The 27,331-nt window shown below is 37.8% G+C and overlaps 2 protein-coding genes across 65 annotated transcripts in view; one reads left to right on the top strand and one right to left on the bottom strand.

Annotated features, from left to right (window-relative positions):
- Positions 1–6,195, bottom strand: part of SDCCAG8 (SHH signaling and ciliogenesis regulator SDCCAG8) — a 242,374-nt gene extending 236,179 nt beyond the window's left edge. For all 15 annotated transcript variants that reach the window (XR_009595809.1, XM_060396452.1, XM_060396451.1 and 12 more), the window contains exon 1: positions 6,001–6,195. Coding sequence is in view for 13 of the 15 variants with exons in the window: in XM_060396451.1 (XP_060252434.1) it covers positions 6,001–6,067 (67 nt within the window). In the remaining 2 variants the exon portion in view is untranslated. The remainder of the gene's footprint in view (positions 1–6,000) is intronic.
- Positions 6,196–6,893: 698 nt separating this feature from the next.
- The window catches only part of CEP170 (centrosomal protein 170), a 136,758-nt gene continuing 116,320 nt past the window's right edge, over positions 6,894–27,331 (top strand). For 39 of the 50 annotated variants that reach the window (XM_060396395.1, XM_060396399.1, XM_060396403.1 and 36 more), the window contains exon 1: positions 6,894–7,168. The gene's annotated coding sequence lies outside the window, so the exon portion shown is untranslated. Of the gene's footprint in view, positions 7,169–7,479; positions 13,848–27,331 lie in introns of those variants that run through there. The other 11 variants (XM_060396396.1, XM_060396398.1, XM_060396406.1 and 8 more) reach the window with 1 other exon arrangement.

A 27,331-nucleotide genomic window follows, 5' to 3' on the forward strand; every position in this document is an offset into this window, starting at 1 on the left:
GATACTGGTAAAACTCTCCCTGCCAGTTATGACAATCTAAAGTGCCTCCAGACATTACCAAATGTCTTCTGGATGGAAAAAAAAAGTAACCCTGATTGCTAACTGCTGGCTGATAGTAAGAAAACAAGATAGGCAGTGCTTAGTTTTGAGGAGAGACTACCCACACTGCTACACCGGAACCACAGGCACAACTTGATGAAAAGAGGTCAGGACATTGAGCTATTCTACCACTGTGGTAGGCAGCACACACAACCCATTGCCATCACCACCAACATGAGGCACTTCTGATCCAGGTGTCAGGAGCTGTTATACCTACTGTGATCAAGAACTTGAAATTCATCTTTAGTTCCATTTTGTTTCCAGGCCTAATACATGAAGCAATAGTCATACTCTAAGGCTATTTTTTAGAGCTTCTTTAGTAATCATGTCTTTAAATGTTCCAGTGGGCTTTGATGAAGCTCTCCAAAAAAAGGCTGCTTTAGCAAGCACACAAGCATGTTTCAAGCTACCTTTCCTCCCTTTTGTCTCTCAGAGGAGTATCACTAAGTGAAAACTTGGAAAACCTTAGCATAAACTGGTGAAATGATCAGAGGTTAAGTCTCTTAAAAAAAAATCTCAAAAGCTTGAGAAACAAACTGGTCTCTTCTTTTCTGCACAAACATGTCTAAGAAGTGAAAATGCCCTTATAATCTTGTAGCACCAAACCACTGTTTTGGTTCTGCATTATTTCATGGATGATTATTTACTTATAAAACATGCTTTGGGGGCTGCGAAATCTTGTGTTTTGTTTATTTTACCTCATTAGTTTTAGGGAGGAGAAAATGGAAATGCTACTACTTTTTGGTATTCTGGTAAAAGAAAGAGTCATAAAAGTTAAAACTACTAAGAACAGCCATATAAGTATATAAAACAAAAAATGAATATACGTAATTTAAATTTTATTAGCAAAAATGTCAATTTAAATGTTTGAAAATTTTCATTTGCATTACCAATCCTTACTTATTAATAGCCAAATCATTGTATTTCTTTATTTTCATAATGAATGCTTCCAGGGCCTTTCTTACATTGTTGCCTGTCTTGGTCTCAGTGAAGCTGATAGTTAAATAAGCAAACATTAGCCATAGACAATGTGTGTGAGTGTGTGCCTAAAGGATGGAAAAAAAAGTAACCCTGATTGATAACTGCTGGCTTATAGTAGTCACACTATTTTAAAATTTTAGAACACATTTAAGAACAGCAAAAACAAAAAAGAAGAAGAAATACAAGTTTGATGAGTAAAACAGAAAAAGAGGAACTTTTACTTAAGTTATATACATGTTTCCTTAAGTATGCCAAAGGTCCAGATGATATCACTACTGGTTAATTCAGTGACCAAATTATGGACTAATAAGATTAACATCAGCTTTCTACATATGTATCCTTCTTTGGAATGAAAAAAAAAAACCAAACACTTGTTTATATTTTACTTATGTAAAATTGGCACATCAGTATTATTTTCAGTTTTATCAAACTAAATCAACTTACAAGGAAAAGATCATCCCCCCCAGATTTTATATTTTCTTCCCATATTCAACTTCTCACTTTCCATGAACCTAGTTCCTTAATCTCATAAGGAAACACAACTTTTTATCATTCATGTGGTCCAATCCAGTGTTGATAAAAGGGACATTACAGATCTAGAGATCTGAGATAGTGGCTGAAGGGGAACCAAGCTTTCTATGTGCTTGACCCACATAGAATAGGATGAAGGGAAAAGAATAAAAGAAAGGGAAGGAAGAAAAGAGGGAAAGAGCAAGAAAGTAATTGCAATGTTTTCAGAAAAAGCATAAACTGCCCAGTTTGGCCATAGCCTCACTATTCCCCAGTGTCTTCCACTGACTTCATCACATATTTTGTCATCTCCTTGGTTCCTACTGGCAATAATCCTACCTCCTAGTCCAAACTTTTCATATTCCAGATGAGGAAACAAGAATCCAAGAACAGTTTATTAACTTGCCTAAGGTAACACAGATGGTTATTAGAAAAGCAACAGTTAGAATTGGAACTTGGATCCTAGTTTCGCATTCTTTTCTCTGACTCCATCATATTCTTCCATAAATTCAATCTAGAGCCTAAAATAACAAAACGTTGAAAGAAAAAGGAGGAATTACCATATAAAATGCATACAGAAAGTAAATGATGCATTTCTGTTTCAGTACGTTTGTTCCATTTCTTTATGCCCACTCAATCAAAGGTGGCCAGGAAGTTGGAGAGTAGGTGAGTAATGTATACAGGCATAAAACTGAATCACAGCTAACACTGCAGCAACATTCGAAACATGATTCAGTTGTTAAGGCTGGGACACTGAATTTCTGACAAGTTCTTGCCTTCTTTCTAACATCATATTCCTACATTCAAGCGTACAGAATTTAAACAGCCTGAATCTTCTGTTATACTATAACAGAACTAGTTTATTTTACACCTCATGACCTTGTACTATGATGTGTTAAATTTAGAGGAGGGGTATTTGCTATACTTCACAATTAGCAATATAATTCTGTGGGTCTCGAATTTTAGATGCCTGAAGAGTGAATGAACACCTAACCATACTTGGGCAAGTCACTTTTTGCTCTAGATTAAACTGTGACTCCCAGGATACCTAGGATATGCTCACCACTGAAAACAAACTTTGAGATCATCTCCTATGTAGGCGCACATTACAGATCTGCAGGGCAATGAAGCTTTCTAGCTTGTCTGCCAGAACTGTTACGTTGAAGAAGAGTCTTTATACCATTCCAATTCTCAGTGAGGGCACAGACAATCCAAAGCAAGAGTTACGCCCAGAGGGTGACCCCATGTGAAAGGCGTCAGGGAAAGAATGAGTGGTGAGTATGGAGTCTGTAGATGGCTCTATTTCCACGGCTGCCATGGGGTCATTAGACTCAAGAGAGGCAAGAATTCACTGAAGTTTCAAAAGCAAGAAAGCAACACTGACTCTGCTTTTTACATCAGAACTTCAGATTCTTCATATACTATTAACAATAGTTCAAAAAATTATATTTAAAGTAAAGAAATGAGGGAAAGCTATAAAAACAAGAAACTATCATGGGGAAATTGTAAAACCATTTTGCATTTTTACATGTCTACTTCCTGGCTAGATACAAAGGAAAGAATTAGTAATGATTACATGTATAGTTATTGAGTTAACCAGAGAAATAACTTGTGAGGAAAGATCAAGAACATCTATGACCTTTTCTTTAAGAATGAACTAGACAAGACATTTTGGGAAAGTAATGGTGAGTAGGAAAAAACAAAAGAACTTTACATTTTGCATTTTATCTGATTGTATAGCAACACAATTCTAGAGTTGTCAGACACAAATGCTTAAAATAACGAAGTTTCATATACAAAATAATGCCATCATACTGTGTTTATTCAGAAACACACATTTTAACTTTAAACGGGAATTATTCTATCTAAAAATGGTCATTGATAATGTGTGAAGTGAAGAACTTCTGATTGTGCTTCTCTTCAGTATTAGTTCTGTTTTGTTTCCTTCCATAAGCTGTTATATAAACTATTTCATAAATAAACATAAAAATTAAAATGCTACTAAATAAATGATAAGTGCTGAAAACCGATGAAAATTTCCTAGTTGCATTTCTCAATTTATTGTTAAAACTATCACTAAAAATTAATAACAAACTTTTCTCTGCTTTGTTTGCTCTTGATTATGTTTTCACTATCTTATATTGTTATAACACTAAATTTTTATTTCATTTTAAAATATCTTATCTTTGAATAAGAACTCTTCACTCTATAATTACTGAAAGCAGTATTGTGGGTATTAAATACATGAATTCCCTGGTGGCTCAGACGGTAAAGTGTCTGTCTACAATGCAGGAGAGCCGGGTTCAATCCCCTGGAGAAGGAAATGGCAATCCACTCCAGTACTATTGCCTGGAAAATCTCATGGACAGAGGAGCCTGGTAGGCTACAGCCCATGGGGTCGCAAATAGTCGGACACGACTACAACAGTTTGAAATTAACTGCATCAAAATGCCTAATATTAAATAGTCTCAAATGTTTAAATAAAGGTTCATACTAAGGTTAAAGGAGAAGAACTAGGAGGAACATAATGGAAAACAGAATTTTTTTTTAACCAACCTCAAAAATTAAATGCCACTGGTACTATCATTCTGCACAGTATTTTCTTGTTTTCAAATGAAAAGTTAGAAGTGGTTATTTCTGTATCTAACACCTCTTGAAACATCAGTAGGCTGATGAAGATGTTCATCCAGACTAGTGATTTTACTCTTGCAGTTAGAATACTGAGAATGTTGACAGTTTATAACACTGCTGACAGATGGAAACAATAGGTAATAACCTTTCAAAGTCTAGACTCACTAGATTCAAGTCTCTTATCCCCTCAAAAAATCTTCACTTTGCCACAAGTACCAATTATAAATTACAGCTAACATTTAACAAGGGCTTATGTGTCAAGTACTGATCTTTACCCTTCTTCTTTTTTTAATCGTGATAATCTGTAGCTATTTTACTGTCCTTCACTGCATTAATCCAAAATCTTCCTGAGGACAGTCACTTTGTGTAGTTCCTTATGATATTCTCAGCATGTGGTATGTCTAATGCATAGTAGGCACTAAATTAATGAATGAGTCAACGTTTTAAATGCTTTAAATATTTGTAAAGCTGTTGGTCATGACCTAAAGGGTTAAGAAAAGGCAAAGGAACAGAAAGTGGAGTGAATTACTTCTAGTAGAATAAATATTCTTTAATGAAACTTTTGTTTTAGTCTGTATGCATGCGCGCATGCTCAGTGGTTAAGTCGTGGCCAACTCTTTGCGACTGTATGGATTGTAGCCCGCCAAACTCCTCTGTCCTTGAGATTTCCCAGGCAAGAAAACTGGGTTGCCATTTCCTCCTCCAGGGAACCATTCCCACCCAGGTATTGAACTCCTGTCTCCTGTGTATTATGCATTGGCAGGCAAGTTCTTTACCACTAAGTCACCTGGGAAGCCCCTAGCCTATATATATGACTCATATAAAATATATTTTTACTTACGGCTAAGAGTTAACAAAAAGTCTGAAGAATCACTGCTTTATTTGAATTATTTCATTTGCTCCTCACAAGAACCATGTAGATAATATCATAACTTCTACCTTAAAATAAGAGAAATGAGGTTTTCTAGATGTTATATGGGATGTTCAAGATGATAGACTATCTACGTCACTTTTATTAATGATATCACGATTACTATTAGTGAAACTTTAGTTAATTCAGATTTTCTTATGCTACTCATTGGGTACTATAGTAAGAAAATCTGAATTAACTAAATAAAGTTTCAGTAATAGTAACTGAGACATGATTAATAAAGACAAACAGGGTTTCAAGGCAGACAAGTCTAACTGAATTTAATACCTGGCTCTTCCACTAACCAGCTATGTTGGCTTTGGCCTAACTTAACCTTTTCGACCTCTATTTCCCCATGTGTAGAAGGACAGTCATAAGGTTGTAAGTTTTAAGTGATTTAATATATGTAAATAGCCTAGACCACTAAATAGAAGCTGTTGCGATTAAAATAATTATTAGTGGTCACCCGACCCCCCTCCCCTGCCCCGGGTCCAATAAACCACATTCAATTTTACACATAATATGAATGTGTAAAGAGAGCATCAGGAATTTACTGGATTATAAAGAGAGGTATGAGAGCTGGACAGAACAGGCATATAGCCATCCAAGAGTTTCTGCGGGCCTCGGGTAAAAAAGATGCCCAAGACAATCAGGGAGTTGGTTCAGGTCACTATGGGAATCAAGGGAAACAACGCTGCTTAAACGTAAAAACAAACACAACTATTTAATCCTTCCACAGCAACATCCATCTTCTTTCTCTGCAGTCTGGCAAAGGCTGGACCAAGGTGTCAAGAATCGCACCAGGTCAACTCCCAGCCACGAGGTCCCGGTATCAAGGAGCTAGGGCACAGAGGTTCGGAGAAACTCACCCCGGAGACTACGTTGACACTGCCCCAGAATCTCCTCCAGGGTAGAGTTCTCCGGGGACTTCGCCATGCACACACTCGGGGGCCAGAGATGGGTGTTGCGTGCGGAAGTGTCCAGTGTCCTCCCCTCCAAGAATAAGAGGCCTCAGCCCCTAGGATGCGCCCGCCTGCTTCCTGCAGCTGCTGTCACAGGGGATCAAGGAATCCCGGAGATTTCGGGCCTTTTTCCACCCTCGGGGCCTCGTGGTGGACGTCGGAAGCTGTAGTCCTCAGTGTCTAAGTCTACAGTCTCGAAGTTCCTACGAACCCGCCCAAAGACTACAATTCCCAGAGGGCAACGCGCTCGAAGCTCACGCTCTGGCGGTTTGGCGACCAGATCCGGTTGCCAAGAGACTGCTTGGAGGCTCCGCCCATTTCTGTAGCCTAGTCAGGCTTAGTCCTGCCTTCATCCCATCCTACTGTCTGGACCACCTAACTGACAGAAAGGGCTCGTTGAAAGGCTTTATTTATTCTTCTAAATTCACTAATATGCAGTTGATTCTTGAGGATTCTCAAGAACGCAAATAACGAGCTCCTACACCCTTCAGCCTCAACATCTCTCAACACTGCTAAATAAATTTTCAGGAAAAAGAAGCTCTGAATTTCCCAAACGGCGTAGATCGTGAAAGCGGCTGACACGCAATCTTATCAAGCCCAGCGACCCGACAGCAGCTTAGTGTTGGCGCACTGCCCGCTGGGAACTGTAGTCCCAGCCCGTTGCGGTCCCAGCTAAAGCCCGGGTCCTGTTCATTGTTGAAGCAGGTCTTCGGCGTACGCCTGCGCAGTCAGCAGCTGGAAAGGCCTGTGGTTGAGACCCTCCGCACAACTCCTTTTCATTGTCTGTGCTCGGCGCCTGCGCAGTAGGAGTTCGCCGGGACTGGGCCGGAGAAGGGGTAGGGCCGGGCTCCTCGCCCTCTCCCCAGGCGCCTGCGCACTGAGCGGCCGCTCCTTGCCGTTACCGCTATGTGCGGAGCGTGTGTGGAATAACGTTATTGCCCAGCAGCGCCGAGGGGCCCAGAGCTCGACAGCGGCGGCGGCGGCGACGACGACAGGGTGGGGGAGGACGCTTGCGAAAGACTCACGGGACGCGGCGCGCCCCGCCCCCCCGTCCGGTGCCTCTCAGCAGTGAGGGGTAAGTGATGCGCTCTGATGCCGTCGCCGCCGCCTTTCCACACCCTGCTCCTCGGGTTTGCAGCGGGGGCTCGGGCGCGGCCCGCAGCGGGCGAGGGTGAGGGCCAGCGGCGAGGGGCGCTTCCCCGAGGCTCCGCGCGCCGCCCCCTCCCCCGGACCTGGGACTCGGCGGGGACGCCCATCCCCCCAGAGTCCCCCCCCACCCCCCACCCCAACCCCGCGTCCCCTGGTCCAGCGGCCCGGCTTCCCCTGCTAGTGTCCACGTATTGAGTCGTCTTTGGCTGTCCTGGCTTTGTGCAGCCCCCTCCGCCCGAGCTGTTTGCAGGGGTGCGGGCGGAGCAGTGGAGGGAATGGCTGCGCTGCAGCTGGAGAAGGGGTTTTTCCCGGTCTGAGCAGCTCCCGGTGTCGACCCTTTTTGTGTGGTTGGTTTTGGGGTGTGGGGCGGTATGGAGAGGTCTGGCGAAGAGCGTTTTGGACGTGGTGGGAGGGCGTGGAAGATGTGGTGTCACTCAGCCCGCCGGGCCACAGCACCCGCGCAGGCTGTGGCTCCGTAGTAACCCGGGGGAGGAGAGAGTGGCTTCCTGTCGACTTCATTGTCCTGAGATTCAAATGTGGGCTTTGGTATGGGTCCCCTCATTGCCAGGGGAAGAAGAATTAGCAGCTGCCTAACCAGGGGCGGGAAGATGTGGGATTTGGATCCTAAGTCATAAAATCTCTGGGCTTTTGTTTTTTTTTTTAGTGTTTAGCGGAGTTTTTTTTTTTGAAAATGTAAGCTCCAGGAAGACAGGGACAGTGCCTGTCCAAGCATTGCCAAGGTGATCCATGTAAAATTACTAGATCACGATGAAGAAAGGACTAGGAAGGGCCTGACGACAAAGCTGTTTGTGTAGCAGGAAGATGAACAAGCAGAATGTTTTTTCATTGGGTGGGTAACGCATTCACGTTCCTAAGGGAATAGGGTAGGATACATCTTTCCGTTTTGTTTTTTAAGCACTCAGAATTAAAAATAGGCCTGGTACATTTCTGTTTCTGAATTTTTAAATGCATGTTTTTATTCTCTTAATGAAAATTTACCCGCTTGGGAGAAATTTAGTGAAGTAGATGATGCACTTGATTGAAAATGCATTGCTTAAAATGATTTTATTGTTAAGCTTACAGTGCATACAGTCGTTTGCTGGCATTAAAACCAGCAAAAGAGATTGAAGCAGGAAGGGGAGGACCCGGTGGAGGAATGATGTGAAAGGAGAGAGTTACATTATGAATACAGTATCCAGATCTTCACTAATATAACCTTAGCGGGGCATGTGCAATGATATAGGAATTCTACTCTGGAAATACTACATTGCACGTTACAAACCATTTTGTATTTTTCTGCAGTTTCTTTAAATAGTAAAACCAGTGCTGCTTTTACTTTTTCCTAACTTTATAAATTTTGTAGAATTTTTTTTTTGTTTTAAAACTGAAAAATCTAAATGCACTTGACAGAGACAGAGGAAGATATTAAAACTTGGAAAGTCAACTGATTTGTCTGTCCAAGCCCAACTGCTAATGAAAGGCAGAGTCAGATAAAACCAAGGTCTTTTTTCCAATGTGCTATTTCATCTGTGTCCCTTAGTCCCCCTACCCTGTCAAAATTGTGGAATGCTTTTCTGCATGCTCTTTGTCTGTGACAGTCAAGTTTATTAATACCTCATAGTCGTATTATCTAGTCTTTTTCTTTTGATGTAAAAGCAATACTAATGAAGAGGAACTTTAGTTTTATAAGTTAACTTTCTGATACAGGAAAAGATGCCTTAAAGTGGGCTTTTCGTAAAAACAGAAACTGTTGGAATTTTCCCCCTACTTCATATTAGTAACCATATTTTAATGTTATCTTTTGCTATTCAATACTATTTTATAGTATGATCAACTCTATAAACTGTTATAGGAGCTCATGAAGTTCATCGTTCTTAAATTCAGTGAATTTTGTTATATTCAAGTTAAACAAGAGCTTACTGTTTGAGGGAAGAAAATTCACATTGAACTTTTTAATTAAAATTATGCTCTTTTATTCAGTTGATTTTGCCAGAAAGTGGTTTTATTGTCTTATACTTTTTAATCCTTTAGTTCTACATTGTATTTTGATAGACTTTTAAAAGAGAATTAGTATGTCTCTTAAATTTCGTCTTACTTAAAAATAATCTGTAATTAAATTCATCATGTGGAATTAAATCAAACTTGAAATGTATTCTACTTTTAAATTTAATGATGTGCTAAAATTACTTTATTATGGAAGTAAATAACTCTGCATGCTTTTCAAATTTACGCTATAAAATTATCATACATAGTGTCAATTAGTATGAATATCTAGGTGATTTAAAAAACCCTATTGCTTAAGGATTTGTTTTATTTGTTCCAAGTATCAGTTTCTTGTTTCCTTTTATCTCTTAAAAAAAACCCAAAAGCCTCCCGAAACTAGTTTTATTGTTGCATCTGATAGTGACCAGCTGTCACTCATCTAGTACTAAATACTGTAAATGTTTAAACTTGTTGTCAGTATGGTTTTTACTCAACAAAATTCTGTCCCTGAAAAATAACTTGGTAAATAACTTGGTATTTTAATTAATGTGTAGTGATTTTCTTTTCTTCTTTATCATGAACATTGGGGGGATAACCAGTATACTGTCCTTATAAATATCTTAACAGACAGCATGATATTAAACTGCCAACTGAAATATCTGTATAGTTGTGAATTATTCTGCAAGTATATAAAAAAGAATTGCATACTGTCTGAAAAAAATTTGGTGGATAAATATTATTGACTGAAGCATTAAGTGTTATGTGTTTCAGTAAAAAATGAGTTTCCTCTAATGGGGAGAAACCTCAGACTATTTATATTTCATAAACTTTTGTTAATAACTAAGATTTCTAATAACTACCCTTGGTGAAATGGGTCTTTATTTACTCAAATATTTCTCGAGGGAAGTGCTCAGCAATGAGTAGCCAGTGTAGGCCGTCTAAAAGAGTAAGAAAACATCTGTCAGTAGTTGTTGTTTGGTTGCTAAGTCATGTCTGACTCTTTGAGACTGTATGGACTGCAGCATGCCAGGCTTCCCTGTCCTTCACTATCTCCCGGAGTTTGTTCAAACTCATGTCCATTGAGTTGGTGATGCCATCCAACCATCTCATCCTCTGTCGGCCTCTTCTCCTCCTGCCCTCCATCTTTCCCAGCATCAGAGTCTTTTCCAATGATTTAGCTCTTCGAATCAGGTATCCAGAGTATTGGAACTTCAATTTCAGCATCAGTCCTTCTAGTGAGTATTCAGAACTGATTTCCTTTAGGATTGACTGGTTTGATCTCCTTGCCCTCTAGTATGCTTGATTAAATTGGATATATAGTCCAGTTTAGTTGAAATGATTGTGCAACAGTATATTATATTTCTTGGGCAAAATGAATGACATAGCTGGTATGTACTAAAGTAAACCCCACTCCTATTCAGAGGTAGAAAGGAAACCAACAAAACCAAGGTTATAGAAATTTCTTTCATCCAATAGAGGTTATTCGAGGCATAGACATAGAATTGAATTCCAAGCATGCATTGCATAGGTTTGAAAAACAGAAAACAAAACACAGCAGAGAACAAGTTATTATTTAAGTGTATTGGTGGCTAACAAATAATATAGAAAATACTACCCTTTGGAACATAATATTTACTGAATACATGAGTAACGTATGTGTGTGCTTAGCTGTTCAGTTGTGTCCTGACTCTGCAACCCGTGGACTATAGCCTGCCAGGCTCCTCTTTTCATGGGATTCTCCAGGCAATGAGTAATACTTACTGTGTATTGAGTACCTACGAAGTGCCAGGCATTTTGTGTGTCTCTGTGTAATTCATGCAACCTTGTATAAGTAAGGTATTATTTTATACTTAAAGTTGAAAATACTTGAGGTCCTGAGTTAGTGAATAATTTTGCCTCTGTGTGATTCATTACTCAGTGGTAAAGCCTATTAACTGAACCTTTGTCTTTTTGACTGAAGCCAAAATTGTTTTCATTCATCTTTTTTCAGTAAGTTTAAAAAAATAACATTCATTTCCTCCTAATTCACATTATTTTAGAATCAGAGGAGACTTTAGAAGTCATCTCAAACGATGTGCCATTTATTACTAATCCCTGAGATCTTACTGAGCCCACCTTCTCCATGAGCAACACTTCCAAGAACAAACAGCCATAGGATGGCTAATTTGGCTTTTGAAAATTATAATAGAAAGCCCTTATTTAAACTGAGCTAGCATCTGCTTTCCTATGTAAGTTATTCTATTGGGTATAGTTCTTTTGTGAGATACAGTAAGGTTTTTCTCAATATAGTGGTTCTCTGCCAGGTTTTCCCTTTTCTAAGTTAAATCTGCAACCTCTGCAACTTCACATGATGCAGTTTCCTTTACCTTCCTCATCTCTATCACTAGATAGCTGTCAGTCAGTTTCGTCAGTGCTGTTCTTTTCTGTTCTGATTCTGCTTCCACATTTAGTTCTGCAGTTGTGGTCTGAACGCAGTGTAGTGAAATTATCCCTTTCCTTAATTCCAGCCATTCAGTTGTGTTTACAGTCTAAAATTGTGTTAACTCCAGCAACAGTAATATCTTACCAGTTCTAAGCAGAAAAATGCTATGTGGCTTTTCAAGTTATATTTATCCAATTCAAGGGATTATTTTCTTTTTTATATTCTGTATTTCTATTTTTCTGGTGTTAAAATGACCTTTTTTTATGAAATGATAATGTTGATAGGTAGTAAGTTTCTTTTGATATTAATCTTTCGGTTTTGTTTTCGTGTTCTTAAATAAACAATAAAAAGTTGGCCTTCTGTTATTTCCCATTCTGTTTCTTAGAAAAATTTGTCTGGAAATCACTGATGTGGTCAATATAAACATGCACCTTTTTTATGTTAGGATCTTTCCCATTCTGAATATACATGTAGATAATGTTTTTAAACAATGTTTACCTTTAGCCCTTTTAAATATCATCTAATTGAAGGTAGTTAAAACTTGAGATCTTCTTGAATAATGATTCTGTCATCCAAGGGATTAGCTTCTCTTCCTGGCTTTTTGACATTAATAAATTTAACAAGCAAGCCCTCTTATATCTTTATCCTGTGCATGTATTGGATATAGCCAAGGACGTACCATGCAAATTTATAAATAGAAAAAAAGTTACATAAAGTGTGCTGGAGGAAGAAGGTCACCTTTGTCTGTGTGTCAACAAGGATTATGAAAACCATTTGAATGTTTTGTTTGTTTGTTTTTAATTAAAGAGAAAATCATTATATCCTCCAATACTAAGGGAGTTGGTTGAAGCTTACTGTCTGGTATGGATATGGATAATTATATAATTATATAAAGTTAAGCATAGATGCTGTGAATAAAAGTAAATCAGAGTAAAAGGATAGAGACTGATGGACTGCTATTTTTAATTTATTCTTAAGTAGTCATTCACATGGCACATTAAAATGGTCCAAAAAAGTCAAACTATTAGAAAAATAATGTGAAAAATCCTCTCACCCATCCGCCTTATCTGCTGACTTAACCACTTCTGCCAATCTAATAGGTAACTTTTTAATGTATCCTTGCAGTGAATTTTTTTCAATTTAAGTAAATACTGTGTATGTTTTTATACTATTTACCCTCTTTTACACAAAGATAGTGTCTTTATACAATATTCTGCATCTTGAGAGCTACTATTTTAGAGACTGTTTAGGTAATATCATTCTTTGAGAAAGTAACTGCAGCCATGAAGTTAAAAGATGCTTGCTCCTTGGAAGGAAAGCAATGACAAACCTGTCCTAAGTCATTTCAGTCATGTCTCTCTGTGACTCTGTGGACTGTAGCCCACTAGGCTCCTCTGTCCATGGGATTCCCCAGGCAAAAATATTGGCGAGGGTTGCCACGCCCTCCTGCAGGGGATCTTCCCTACTTAGGGACAGAACCTGGCTCTCTTATGTCTCTTGCATTTGCGGATCTTTACCATTAGTGCCACCTGGGAAGCCCCTGTCAAAACTAGACAGTGTATTAAAAAGCAGAGTCATCACTTTGCCAACAAAGGTCCATATAGCAAAGTGGTTTTCCAGTAGTCATATATAGATGTGAGAGTTGGACCATAAAGAAGGCTAAGCCGAAGAATTGATGCTTTTGAATTGTGGTACTGGACTAGACTCTTGAGAGTCCTTTGGACTGCAAGGAGTTCAAACCAGTCAATCTTAGAGGAAATCAACCCTGAATATTCATTAAAAGGACTGTTGCTGAACCTAAAACTCCAATACTAGGCCTCCTGATGCGAAGAGCTGACTCATTGCAAAAGACCCTGATGCTGGAAAAGATTGAAGGCAAAAGGAGAAGGAAATAGCAGAGGATGAGATGGTTAGATAGCGTCATCAACTCGATGGACGTGAATTTGAGCAAACTCCGAGAGATAGTGTAGTCTCGGCTTGCTGCTGTCCATGGGGTTGCAAAGAGCCAGACACGACTTAGAGACTGAACAACAGCAAGATCTTTCCTAGGTGGATGGATGTGACCACTGCTGCTACTGAGGTTTGAACAGGAGAGACAGTTGCAGTGAGAAGAATGTGTTATCAGGAATTGCCTCAGAGGCATTACTTGCGTGATCTTGAGCTTGTCACGACTTAGTGACTAAACAGCCACAGGAACAAGGTATGTCACTTAATTTCAGAAGTTCAGTTTCTTTGTTTATAAAATAAAGCTGGCAAATAGTCCAGCTACCTCAGAGGTTTATTTTGAAAAACTCATTAGATATAAAAGACATGAAAGCTGTAATTACATTTAGTGATCCACTTCCCAGCGCCACAAGTGTGGTATCATTTGATAATATTAGATTTGAAGAAATGTTTCGGTTCAAGTTCCATCAAGCCCAAAATATCTGTAATGAATGAAAAAAAAAATCTGCCAAGGGTTTTAGTACTTTTTAAGGAATGAACTTTTTTCATCTGTTATTTTTATTTTAATGTTTTAAATTTATTATTTTAAAAAAATCTTTAATATTTATCTCTACTAATTATTGAATGATCTGTTTATTTTTTTAGTTCAGAGAAAACACAAGCCTGTAAATATTTTTATCAGTACACCTTTGGTTACATTCCTTAGATTTTATATATACTGGTCTCAGAGTTTCTACTTTTTAAATTATTCATTTTATTCATTTTCACCAGAGTAAATTCATGAGATAAGTTTTTGTTGTAAAATACAGAGCCTGTGTGTATGTGATTTATTATCGTTCTTCTGGATTTTTTCCTATTATTTTTAATGGAAATTATTAAAGATATACAAGGGAACTGAAATAGTTTCATAGTGACTACTCACATACCTACCATCTTGATTCTGCCATCGACATTATGGCAGAATTAGTTAGTTTTATCACGTATCTGGCCATAAACCTTTGTCTGTTCACCAGTCCCTCTTACATTGATCCATTTCAGAGTAAACTGTAGAGGTATGTCTTTCACAAAAGCGTTCTTAAATAATTTGAAATTGTTTCAGATTTAAGTTTTCTGAATATACTTTTGAAATATCTTGTAGTAACCACTGTCATATTAAACAGTTTAAAAATGAAGTACACTGTTTTCTATTCCAGTGGTATTACTGAGGGCTTCCCTGGTGGCTCAGCTGGTAAAAATCCACCTGTAATGCAGGAGACCCCTGTTTGATTCCTGGGTCGGGAAGATCCCTGGAGAAGGGATAGGCTACCCACTCCAGTATCCATGGGGATACACAGTATTCCCTGGTGGCTCAAATGGTAAAGAATCTGCCTGCAATATGGGAGACCTGGGTTCTATCCCTGGGCTAGAAAGGTCCCCTGGAGGAGGGCATGGCAGCCCACTCCAGTCTTAGGGCTTCCTGGGTAGCTCAGCTGGTAAAGAATCTGCCTACAATGCTGGAGATCCCAGTTTGATTCCTAGGTTGAGAGGTCTTCCTGGAGAAGGGATAGGCTACCCACTCTAGTATTCTTGTGCTTCCCTCGTGGCTCAGACTGTAAAGAATCCACCTGCAGTACGGGAGACCTGGGTTCAATCCCTGGGTTGGGAAGATCCCCTGGAGGAGGGCATGGCAACCCATTCCAGTATTCTAGCCTGGAGAATCCCCATGGACAGAGGAGCCTGGCGGGGTACAGTGCATGGGGTCTCAAACAGTCGGATACGACTGAGCGACTAAGCAGAGTGTTACTGAATTCAGTTTTTCTATAAATAGCTAGCTGACAAAATTGACACCAGTCATACAGGAAGACAAGATATTCATTGTTTGTGTGTTCATGTGTGTGTGTGCTTTTGAAGAGGAATGGTAGATAGTTTGGTTTTTGTTTTTGTTTAAGCTGAAGAGCTATTGAAGGAAACATATACTGTTTCTCCCATCCAAGTACTAACAATGTCCGACCCTGCTTAGCTTCTGAGATCAAATGAGATTGGGCATATTCAGGGTGCTATGGCCGTAGAATACACTGATTCTCTAATCCAGTGATTCTACTATTTCCTTCAGTCACAAATCCAGAAATGAAATGAAATATTTCTTCTCAGTTCAGTACCTTACTACCTTGCACTTCCACTATTCCCCTACCCTTCTTTTATGTGAAAAATTCTGTTGGGCCATTCACTAAATATAAGAGCCTTTGCTTGTGGTGAAAGAGCACGGTTCCACATTAAGATTTTAAGTGGTTCCTGTAACAGATTCCAGAATGTTAAGGATCTACTATATGGAATAAAGAATTTAAAATTTGTAAATTGGAGAGGTGGGAACAAATAGAATGCAATTAAATGAACGGTAAACAAAGTAAAATTTAGACATTTATTTGGGGAGGGTGGCCTGAGGACAAGAGAATGGGCTTTTAAGTTTATTGTTAATAACATTCAGAACATAATTCATTAATAGAATCTGGCACTGTTTTGCTAATGGATTTTAGGTTAATTACAAGTTCATAAGTGTTGTTCACCAAAGATATGATGCAGTTTGTATAAGATGGATGTTTCATCAAAGGATACTATCCGACGACCATTTCTTTTTTTAAATTTTCAAGTGTCTAGTTTTGTCACTAGGATTTCTAATCTCTGACTTGCTCTTCCTGTTCTCTCTTTTTTCCTGGGTGCAATTTGTAGTTTTTTCCTCCAGTCTCAGCATTCTAAATCAAAACATGGTGTATTTCCTGTGTGCTAAGTTTCAGTTCAGTCACTCAGTCGTGTCTGACTCTTTGCAACCCCATGGAATGCAGCACGCCAGGCTTCCCTGTCCATCACCAACTCCAGGAGCTTGCTCAAACTCATGTCCATCCAGTTGGTGATACCATCCATCTCATCCTCTGTTGTCCCCTTCTTCTCCTGCCTTCAGTCTTTCCCATCATCAGAGTCTTTTCCAGTGAGTCAGTTCTTCACATCAGGTGGCCAAAGTATTGGAGTTTCAGCTTCAACATCAGTCCTTCCAGTGAATATTCAGGACTGATTTCTTTTAGGATGGACTGGTTTGAAGTCCTTGCAGTCCAAGGGACTCTCCAAAGTCTTCTCCAACACCACAGTTCAAAAGGCATCTATTCTTAAAAAATTCTTGTGCACTAGTACTTTGTAAATTTCTTTCTCTTTATTAAATTACAGCCCATTCCCTTCTCTGCCATGTTGTCAGTCCAGTCAATCCAAGTTGAAGGGGTCTTTTTGAAGTACTAGAAAATACATGTTTTCGTGTACACATATGATTTATCTAAATAAAGGAAGATTGGGAGAGAGAGTACCTGGGTGGTTGATACTGCCATTTATCAAGATAGAACAGAAGGAAAGGCAGATTTTGTCAGAGGATGGAAAGATGACAGGTTTGTTTTTTTTTTCCAGATTAATTCTGACAGGTGGATGGGGACTTGGAAATGGAAATGAAAATGATTTACAAGTACTTAGAGATCAGGTCTATATCTTATAAGAGAGGTTTTGGCTTGAAATTTAGATGTGTCACTTAATAAATTGTATTTGAAGTCCAGTGCATCTGTCCCCAATCTTTTTGGCACCAAGGACTGTTTTCATGAAAGGCAATTTTAGACAATTTTTGTGTGGCAACCTAGATCCCTCACAGTGGGGTTTCCCATCCTGTGAGAATCTAGTGCTTCTGCTGACCTGACAGGAGGCAGTAATGTGAGCAGTGGGGAGCGGCTGTAAATACAGATGAAGCGTCATCATTCCTGCACTGCTCACTTCCTGCTGCGCTGCCCGGTTCCTAACATGCTACAGACAGTACCTGTCCATTGGCCAGGGGTTTGGGATCCTGGGGTTCCAGTGGCTTCATTGAAGTCTCAAACAGAACATATACTGGGAACTAACCTCCTAAAAAATAAAGATTTAAAGAGAAAGTAGAGACTGACCACAGAAGTCTGAGAAGCCAAGTAATGTTTCCAGAAGGTAAGAATGGTCAGAGATATTACGAGGTGATGTAATAGGGACGTTAAAGATCATTGGGTTTAGAGTTATAAGGATATTTTTGACCATGATTCAGTAAGGCAGTTGAGAGGAAGAGAGAGGACAGAAATTCAGTAAACTGTCAGAAGATATTCAAGAATGTTTGAAAGGTAAGGAAGTTGGTTAGCTAAAACAGACTGTTTTTTAAAGCCTAGCACCAGAAACAAGGAAGGAAAGCACTCTTAGGTGAACTATATACTGTTTGTACTTTATTTTCTTTTTCAAGGTTTTTAAATTTTTTTTCATACTTTCTAATCATTTTTAAACAATTTTTTTGTACAACAAATTTTCAAGATGTAAAAACTTACATTTAAAAAAGAATAAGCTCTTAGGACATATGATAATATATTTATCCCTTTATTTGAAAGTTAATTTTAGGACATAGGTTCTGAAAGGTAAGATATTCTTAGATTCACTTATATTCCAGCTTTGCTAGTATATAAGAAGCTAGTTGTCAGAACTAGATTTTTAAAATAAGCTGCTGTCTAAGGGTATCATGCTCAAAATCCAAAAGTTACTTTGGCCTTGGAAATCCAAATTTACTAATATACATACTGAGTTCTGCTATAAAACTGCTTTCTATCTTTTTTTTTTGATATGTATATATACCATATGCTCTTACAAAGTAAGTTTACCATTTGATAGTGTTCAAATATAATGATCAAAATCACTCTTTAAAATGTATTAAATGTATTCTTTGAAATGATATTCTGATAATGAAAAACCTAATTTTGTAAGCATCAATTGTTTAATGAATTATAATATGTGAAAGAACAAACTTATGGACATAGTAACAGTTGAAGCAACTATTGACAATTTTTGGTCAAAGATAGGCTTCATTGCTTATATAATTTACCAATTTGTATGAATGAATTCTATATATCTTTATCATTGAAAATACCATGCTCATTTGATCAGACCAGAATTTTCTCTTTCCAACATAAATTATTTTCCTCCTCCCATTCTGTGTGCTTCTATTCTAAAGGTATGAAGTATTTAAGTGAAGTCATCCTTAATGTAAATAATCTGTGATTCCTGTGTATATAAAGCTGATCTAGCTAGGGTACCCACTAGCAGTAGGTGAATATTTGCATTTAAATTAATAAAAATTAAACAAAAAATCTTCTCAAATACATTTGCCATATTTTAAGTGCTTAGTAGTTCCCATTGTGGCCTGTGGCTCAGGTATTGGACAGTGTAGACGTTAATACAGAACTCTTCTATCATCATAGTTCTTTTGCACAGTACTGGTATATTTATTAGCATTATAATTTAACATGAAGGTAAAAAGAAATACTGCATAATTCAGGCTAGCAAGTAGCAACTTATTAAATAGTGAGTGTCTCTCTGATGCATTCACGAAATGTATCCTTGTCTAAAACCTATTTTGAAACTTTTAAATAATTTTTTTGATTTCAGTTTTCATCTATTGTACTGATACTATTATACCACCTCCCAAACAGTTTATTTATAGTGAATTAGAGGAGAAAAGGTAGTGATGATAAGCAGAAAAAGTTGTTTGTTTGTTTTTTTAATTGAAGTATAGTTGATTTACAATGTTGTGTTAGTTTCTGGTGTATAGAAAAGTAATTCAGTTATACACATATATACTGTTTTTCATATTCTTTTTCATCATGATTTATCACAGAATATTGAATATAGTGCTCTGTGTTGTATAATAGACCTTGTTGTTTATCTGCTTTATACATAATAGTATGAATCTGCTAACTCCAGCTTCCTAATTTATCCCTCCTCCACCACCTTTCCCCTTTGGTAACGATACATTTCTCTTCTGTTTGTGAGTCTGTTTCTGTTTCATAAATGTTTATTTGTATCATATTTTAGATTATACATATAATAGATATCATATGGTATTTGTCATTCTGACTGACTTCACTCACTATGCTAATCCTTAAATCCATCCATGTTGCTGCAGATAGCATTATTTCATTCTTTTTTATGACTGAGTAGTATTCCTGTGTGTGTGTGTGTGTGTGTGTGTGTGTGTGTGTGTGTGTGTGTGTGTGTGTAATATCTATATACACCACATCTTTATCCATTCCTCTGTTGATGGGCGTTTAGGTTGGTTCCATGTCTTGGCTGTTGTAAATAGTGCTGCTGTGAATGAACATTAGGGTTTTTGTGTTTTTTTGAATTAGAGTAGAAGTCATTTTTAAAGGGCATATTACAGTTAGGCGGTTACATGCTGAAATTCATTACAGAAGAATGACAGAAACAAGAGAAGTTGTTGTCATAGAGTGAACTAAAAAAGATGAATCAAAAACATTTGGGCTCCAGGCTCTTATAAAGCCTTAACTCAAGCTGCTTTCTTCATCACTCCGTCCTGTAGGTTCTGTTTTCAGTTCTCTGAGACAACTTGGTGCACCTTTTTCTGCTTCTAGTGATATTTGACAAAGGTTTTCAGATTCACAGTTATGCATTGAGCACTAGAATAGTTTACTGTCCTTTCTAATTCTGGATTTCTGATCTGTGTTAGTTTATTGAATTTATACCATTCCTCTAGATGGGTCAGTTGATTTCTGGTCTCTGATTTTAAGATAAATTGACTGATTCTTTCTTGTCTATGGACTTCTTAGGGAGAAAAGGTTGGAACCTACTGGTAGCCAGCAGGAAGGTAAGAGGTAGATTAAAAATAGATTGAATTTTGCATGACCTGTCAGTGTTTATTGTGCAAAAACAGTGTCACAAAACATGTTAGTAGGTAAAAATACATTCTTTCAGTCATATTCAAACTCTTCAGCCAAATCTTAAGCTGTAGGAATTGACATCACTAGCATCATTTTAAGGAATACTTGAGAAAAATACAAAGAGAGTAGTTGTGGAAGAAACTTGGTATGTGAAAGTCCAGGTTTGAATTCAGATAGCTTCTGTCTGCTACTGTTAGATTTGTGACCTTGCTTAAGTCACTTAGCTTCAACTTTCTTCCAGGGAAACATGTTTCTCGCGTGCTTGTTTTGTTTCACTCATGCTGGTGTGAAAGCATAAGCACCTAGAACAGTTACTGGAACAAAGGACATACCTGATAAATCTTTGAATCTGAGTCTTAATTGATTTGTTGGTGTGAAACAAAATTATGTTTTAACAAAGTCGTACAGTTCTACAAAAGCAAGCAAATCAGCCTTTACATTTTTCATAAACTGGCAGAGAAAACTTAGCAGTAACCTTTACTGCCGAGACAATGTATAGAAAAGTCTGTCATCAAATCTAAGTCTTTTGAAGATATATAGTAAACTCAGATATAGAATATATGACTATTGATATTTGAAATGTCATCTTCATTTTTCTTAATGAAAAGTTTTTTACTCTTTAATGCTGTTTTAGGCAAAAGTTGTATTATAAATTGGGTTTTTTTCCAACATGTATTTGCTTGTTGTTTTTCAAGGTTTAATTAATAGTGTATATGGCAGATTATAAAGTAAAATTTGGAGTAGTTGTTCCAAAATAATCAAGAGTATATGAAAGCAAAAGTTTTTCCAGTACAGATTTTGTTCACATGATCATGGAACAAGTATCTTGGTAGGTATCCAAAATAAGCACAGCTGTGGATTTAATTTTTTGGATTAACTGTACTATTTCAAATGAGGTTGGGGATTTTAAAAGGAATACATTTTTCCCAGGAGTGTATTTCATTATCTCCCTCATCTCAAGTTAATTATACAGCAAAGCTGAATTTTTGAATATGTTCTTTCTTGAATATATCACTTTTTCAGAGATGTTTCCCAGACCACCCAGCCTAAACAGCACCACCCTAACACATTATGCTAGTCTTGTTTTTCACGTTCCTATCTTCCCACTGTCACTGAAATTGTCTTATTCTTTTACTTAGCTTTTGTTTGTCTATTTTTGCTTCTGTGAGGTTGTGAACTCTTTCTGTCTTAACACTCTCTCCCTCTTATTAGTGGGTCATACTTAAGTAACTTTATGAATGAAGAAAAATAGATTAATTCATTTTATAGTACTCGGTAAAATGGGAGTTCTCCAGTGTAACTGTTGTATGTTTGTACACTTCCTAAACCTTCCGTCATTTTTGTTGTTAAAAACAACTATGTGAATGTGTGTGTATGAAGTTCTTAAAACTGTCTGGCATGTGCTTTCCTGGTGACTCAGACAATAAAGAATCCACCCGCAATGCGGGAGACCTGGGTTCAATCCCAGGTTGGGAAAGAGGAGGAGGGCATGGCAACCCACTCCAGTATCCTTGCCGGGAGAATCTCCATGGACAGAGGTGCTCTGGCAGGCTACAGTCCATGGGGTCGCAAAAAGTCAGACATGACTGAGCAGCTAAGCACAGCACAGCATACATAGCACATCTATTATTGTAAGTAAAAGATTATAGAAAAGTATGTGTTTGCCTTTGTAACAAATGGTCAATCATGTCTGCCCCTTATTTGATCCTGGGTCCTTAGCTGAAATGCAGCCCTAATGTTTTCCTCATTTTCAGAAATATAAGGTGGCAGAGGCAGAGGCAGAGCTTGCAGTATTGAGGATATTTTCAATTAGGGTTTTAGTAGGGGGGAAATGTGAAGTAGTAGTCCTGAATTTATACATTTATTTAAAATTTAGCCGCTTATCTTTTAGGTACTTGATATGATAGAATAAAAAGACATGATATTTATAGCAGCTTTATTCATAACTTTCAAAACTTGGAAACAATTAAGATGTCCTTTCACAAGTGGATGAATAAACTGTCACTCATCCAGAGAACGGAATATTATTCAGCGTTAAAAAGAAATGAGCTATCAAGCTGTGAAAAGATGTGGAGGAACTTAAATGCCTATCACTAAATGAAGGAAGCCAGTCTGAAAGACTTCTAATTCTATGACATTGTAGGAAAGTGTAGACACAGTAAAAAGAGCAGTGGTTGCCAGGTTTGGTGCAAGAGGGTTGAGTAAGAGGAGCCCAGAGGATACATGCAGTCGTATATATGTCAAAACCCACAGAATGTGGAATACCAAGGGTGAACCCTAATATAAGCTAGGTACTTTGATACTGATGTGTCAGTGTAGGTTCAAGAATTGTTAAAAAAAAAAAAAGTATCACTCTTGGTGGGGGATGCTGATAATGGGGGAAGCTCTACATGTTTGGTGGTTGGGAGTATTGGGAAATCTCTGTACCTTCCCCACTCAGTTTCATTGTGAACCTTAAAGTGTTCTAAAATAGTGTCTTAATTAAAAGTAATTTTTAAAGACATAGTACAAGTTATAAAGGCCTAGTTGAGCAGCTGATGCATCGATTTAGTTCATTTAATTTACAGGCTTTACTGCTCATTCAGATGACAGTTTCAGGAGGTGAACTTAATCACGTTTTTTTGTTGTAAGTTTTCTTTTTCCTTTCTCCTACTGTTTATTCATTCAGGAAACAGCTGGATACTGGACCAAGCCCATGGAGACCATTGTCACCCTTTCATGCCTGCTAATACCAGAAGAAAAGTTGTCACATGGGTGATAGGGTTTTATTAAAATAAGGATTATATCAGTTGAGGAAAGCATTTTCAGCTGTGTAGATTGATAGTGCTGATGTTTCCTACAGCAGTTATTTCTTACTGTAGGAATTGAGGGTTATGAGAGGAAGTTCATTCTCTATAAAGCCATCTGGTGATAATCAGCCAAGTGATTGCCAGAGCATAAGGATAGACTTTCCTGAACATGTTTTTTTAGCTCAAGTAGTTGAATACACTGATGATCATTTGTGTAATAGTTTTATTTTTCCGCTCAAACCTAATAATCCAACTAAACTAGTTCTTCACTGTGGGTTATGTGATGCATTGTTTCAAATTTCTTTCGTAATGTTATTGTATATCAGGTATACTGTTTTTACCTATCACAAGGCTCTATCGTTACAGTACTTAAAAATCACATTCTCTTCTTGCTGTCGGTCCTCAATTTGAACTGTGACAGGCAACTTTTTTTAAAAAAATATATAAACAAAAGCAGTAAAATGTATATAATGTTGAAACTTAAAAGTGTAATGAGAATGTGTTCTGTGGTGAACATTTGCAGAGTTTCTGTTTTTTTTTTTTTTTAATATTTAAAGCTGTATACCACATTTGTAACCCATTAGATCCTGAAATGAGCTCTGATCTAATAGGAGAGTCAGTTTTTAAAGCTGACTGTAGCTACCAGGAACTTGGAAATGGGACTGTGGCTAGGTCAGTGTTTACCTCCTCCCTGTGACCTCCAAATGTCAGAGCTTTAAACTTTGGCAGCTGGTGCCAAAACACCTTATCTGACAAGACAGAGAATAAGAGGGAGACAATTGAAGGCAGGGAGGTGGTGGAGATGGGGGCAGTTAACCAGGATTTAAAGGCTAGATTTAATTGTAGCAAAGGTTAAATGATTAATTTCTCACCCATTATGCTTGCAGATTTCCAGATTATTCTCAACTCAAGAAGAGTTGTAGCAGCTCTATAGAGCTACTCATTCATTCATTAGAAATATCTTGGCACTCACACTAGAGGCAAAATACTGTACTCAGCTCTGGGAATACAGAGATGATGGAAAGCCTCTCAGCTCCGTACTGACTGCAGTCCTACTCCCCTCAGTGTTCCCATCCCAGCCTGGGGTAATGGCTTGTTTGTTCTAGTATCACTTTAGGCTTATCTCTGTATTGGCATCTACTGACCAGCATTCCCTATGGATTCAGTTCCTGGGGCAGGTTTTTCTTTTTGTTTTTTTCTTTGTGCACCTTGAATTCTCAGAGTGCCTGAATTTGGTAGGTTTCTTATGAGCATTTCCTGAAAGAAGGCGTGTAGAGGAGTATAGACTTTGCCTACCTTCAAAGAGGTCACCAACTAGAAACATACGGTAACATTGCAATATAGAGAACATAATCATATAATAATATCGCAGATATCAGTAACGCTGTAAGTTATAGTTTAAATGATAGCATGATAGATGTTTGAACTAAGTTTTGTAGGGCTGTAGAGTACAGTGTATTATTCCGCCATGGGGAAAGACTTATAGACAGGCAGCATCTGTTAATACCACTCTTTATCATGCTGTGGTATATCTTAAATGCTGAAATTAAGAAGCACAGAAAGTAGAGACTAATACAGTTTTGTATTATGTGTGAAGTGAAGTTGCTCAGTCGTGTCTGACTCTTGCGACCCCATGGACTGTAGCCTACCAGGCTCCTCTGTCCATGGGATTTTCCAGGCAAGAGTGCTGGAGTGGATTGCCATTTCCTTCTCCAGGGGATCTTGCTGACCCAGGGATTGAACCCAGGTCTCCCACATTGTAGACAGACGCTTAACCATCTGAGCCACCAGGGAAGTCAGTCTGCAACATATCTAAGATTGCAGGCTTCTTAACTTCTTAATAAACTTCTTTAACTAAGTTATTCCAGTGTTAGAAATTGATGCTATGGGAAATGGAAGTTTGGGGTTGTATTTTAGTTATATTGTTAATCACTTTAAATGAAGCAAGAAAACGTGTTCATTTCTCAATAATAGGCTTTAATATTTGTAATTCTTGAGTTACTTTTTTTTTTTTTTTACATTTTGTGGTTAAAGCCCTTACCTCTTCTCATACCCAAAACACACAACACACACACACACACACACACACACACACACACAAGTATATATTTAAGAGTTTTTTTCATTTTTCTTTTTAAGAATGATGTATAAAACTCTAGGGACCCGGAATCTGTATAGCTTGTTAAATTTAAACTTAAGCCATACACATGTTAATTATATGTTCGTGACTAATGGGTGAGCATATTCCATATGGTCTAATCTCTGAAACTATATTAGTAAGTTTCTGAGCTAATATTTTAATCTGTTAAATTCCTCTTTATTTATTTTTAATTTAAATTTATTTATTTTAATTAGAGGCTAAATATTCTACAATATTGTATTGGTTTTGCCATACATTGACATGAATCTGCCATGGGTGTACATGTGTTCCCCATCCTGAACCACCCTCCCACCTCCCTCCCCGTACCATCCCTCTGGTTCATCCCAGTGCACCAGCCCCAAGCATCCTGTATCATGCATCTAATCTGGACTGGTGATTCGTTTTACGTATGATAATATACATGTTTCAATGCCATTCTCCCAAATCATCCCATCCTCACCCTCTCCCACAGAGTCCAAAAGACTGTTCTATACATCTGTGTCTCTTTTGCTGTCTCGCATACAGGGTTATCGTCACCATCTTTCTAAATTACATATATTGCGTTAGTATACTGTATTGGTGTTTTTCTTTCTGGCTTACTTCACTCTGTATAATCGGCTCCAGTTTCATCCACCTCATTAGAACTGATTCAAATGTATTCTTTTTAATGACTGAGTAATACTCCATTGTGTATACGTTCCACAGCTTTCTTATCCATTCGTCTGCTGATGGACATCTAGGTTGCTTCCATGTCCTGGCTATTATAAACAGTGCTGTGATGAACATTGGGGTACACGTGTCTCTCAGTTCTGGTTTCCTTGGTGTGTATGCCCAGCAGTGGGATTGCTGGGTCATAAGGCAGTTCTATTTCCAGTTTTTTAAGGAATCTCCACACTATTCTCCATAGTGGCTGTACTAGTTTGCATTCCCACCAACAGTGTAAGAGGGTTCCCTTTTGTCCACACCCTCTCTAGCATTTATTGCTTGTACATTTTTGCATAGCCACTATTCTAACTGGCGTGAAATGGTACCTCACTGTGGTTTTGATATGCATTTCTCTGATAATGAGTGATGTTGAGCATCTTTTCATGTGTTTGTTAACCATCTGTATGTCTTCTTTGGAGAAATGTCTGTTTAGTTCTTTGGCCCATTTTTGATTGGGTCATTTATATTTCTGGATAAATTCCTCTTTAGATAAAATAAAATTCTTCCAGTTTATCAGATAATATGTATTAATGCCCTGGATGTATCAGATTCCTTTCTTTTTAACTCAAAGAACTTATCACGAGAGGATTTTGCGTGTTGTCAAATAGTTTTTTTGCATCAATCTGCATAATTAGTTAACTGATGCCTTTCTGATGACTTTTTCTTTCATTTTAGTATTAAACTCTATTACAGTGATACATCCTTATATGTCGACCCATCTTTTAATTCCAGGAATAAATCCTGTGTAGCCTTGGTATATAATCTTTTTGATATGCTGGTGAATTCAGTTTGCCAGTATTTTGTTGAAGATAGTTACATCAAATAATATATTAGTTTTGTTTTCTTGTAGTTACTTTGTTTACCTTTGGCATCATAATGCTGCCCACATGGAATGGATTAGGATGTCTTCCCTCTTCAATTTTTGTAAGAGTCTGTAAAGAATTAGTATTAATTCTTTTTTGTAAATTGAGGTATAGTTGATTTGTGGTAAGTTGCTTTGGTTGTGTCCGACTCTGTGTGACCCCATGGACTGTAGCCCGCCAGATTCCTATGTCCATGGCATTCTCCAAACAAGAATGCTGGCATGGGTCACCGTGCCCTCCTCCAGGGGATCATCCTCGAGTAGTTGATTTACAGTTAGTTTCAGCTGTACAACATAATGATTCAGAATTTTTATAGATTATACATTATTTTGTATAATATTCCTGATGTGTACAGTATATCCTTGAGACGTGTTTATATTATACATAGTAGTTCATGCTTCTTAATCCCCTCCCCATTTCCTACCCTTCCCTCTTTCTTCCCTCTCACTGGTAACTACTATATCTGTGAGTCTCTTTTCTGTTATATTCACTAG

This window comes from Ovis aries, chromosome 12 (genome assembly GCF_016772045.2).
Source record: "Ovis aries strain OAR_USU_Benz2616 breed Rambouillet chromosome 12, ARS-UI_Ramb_v3.0, whole genome shotgun sequence".
Classification (NCBI taxonomy): Eukaryota; Metazoa; Chordata; class Mammalia; order Artiodactyla; family Bovidae; genus Ovis; species Ovis aries.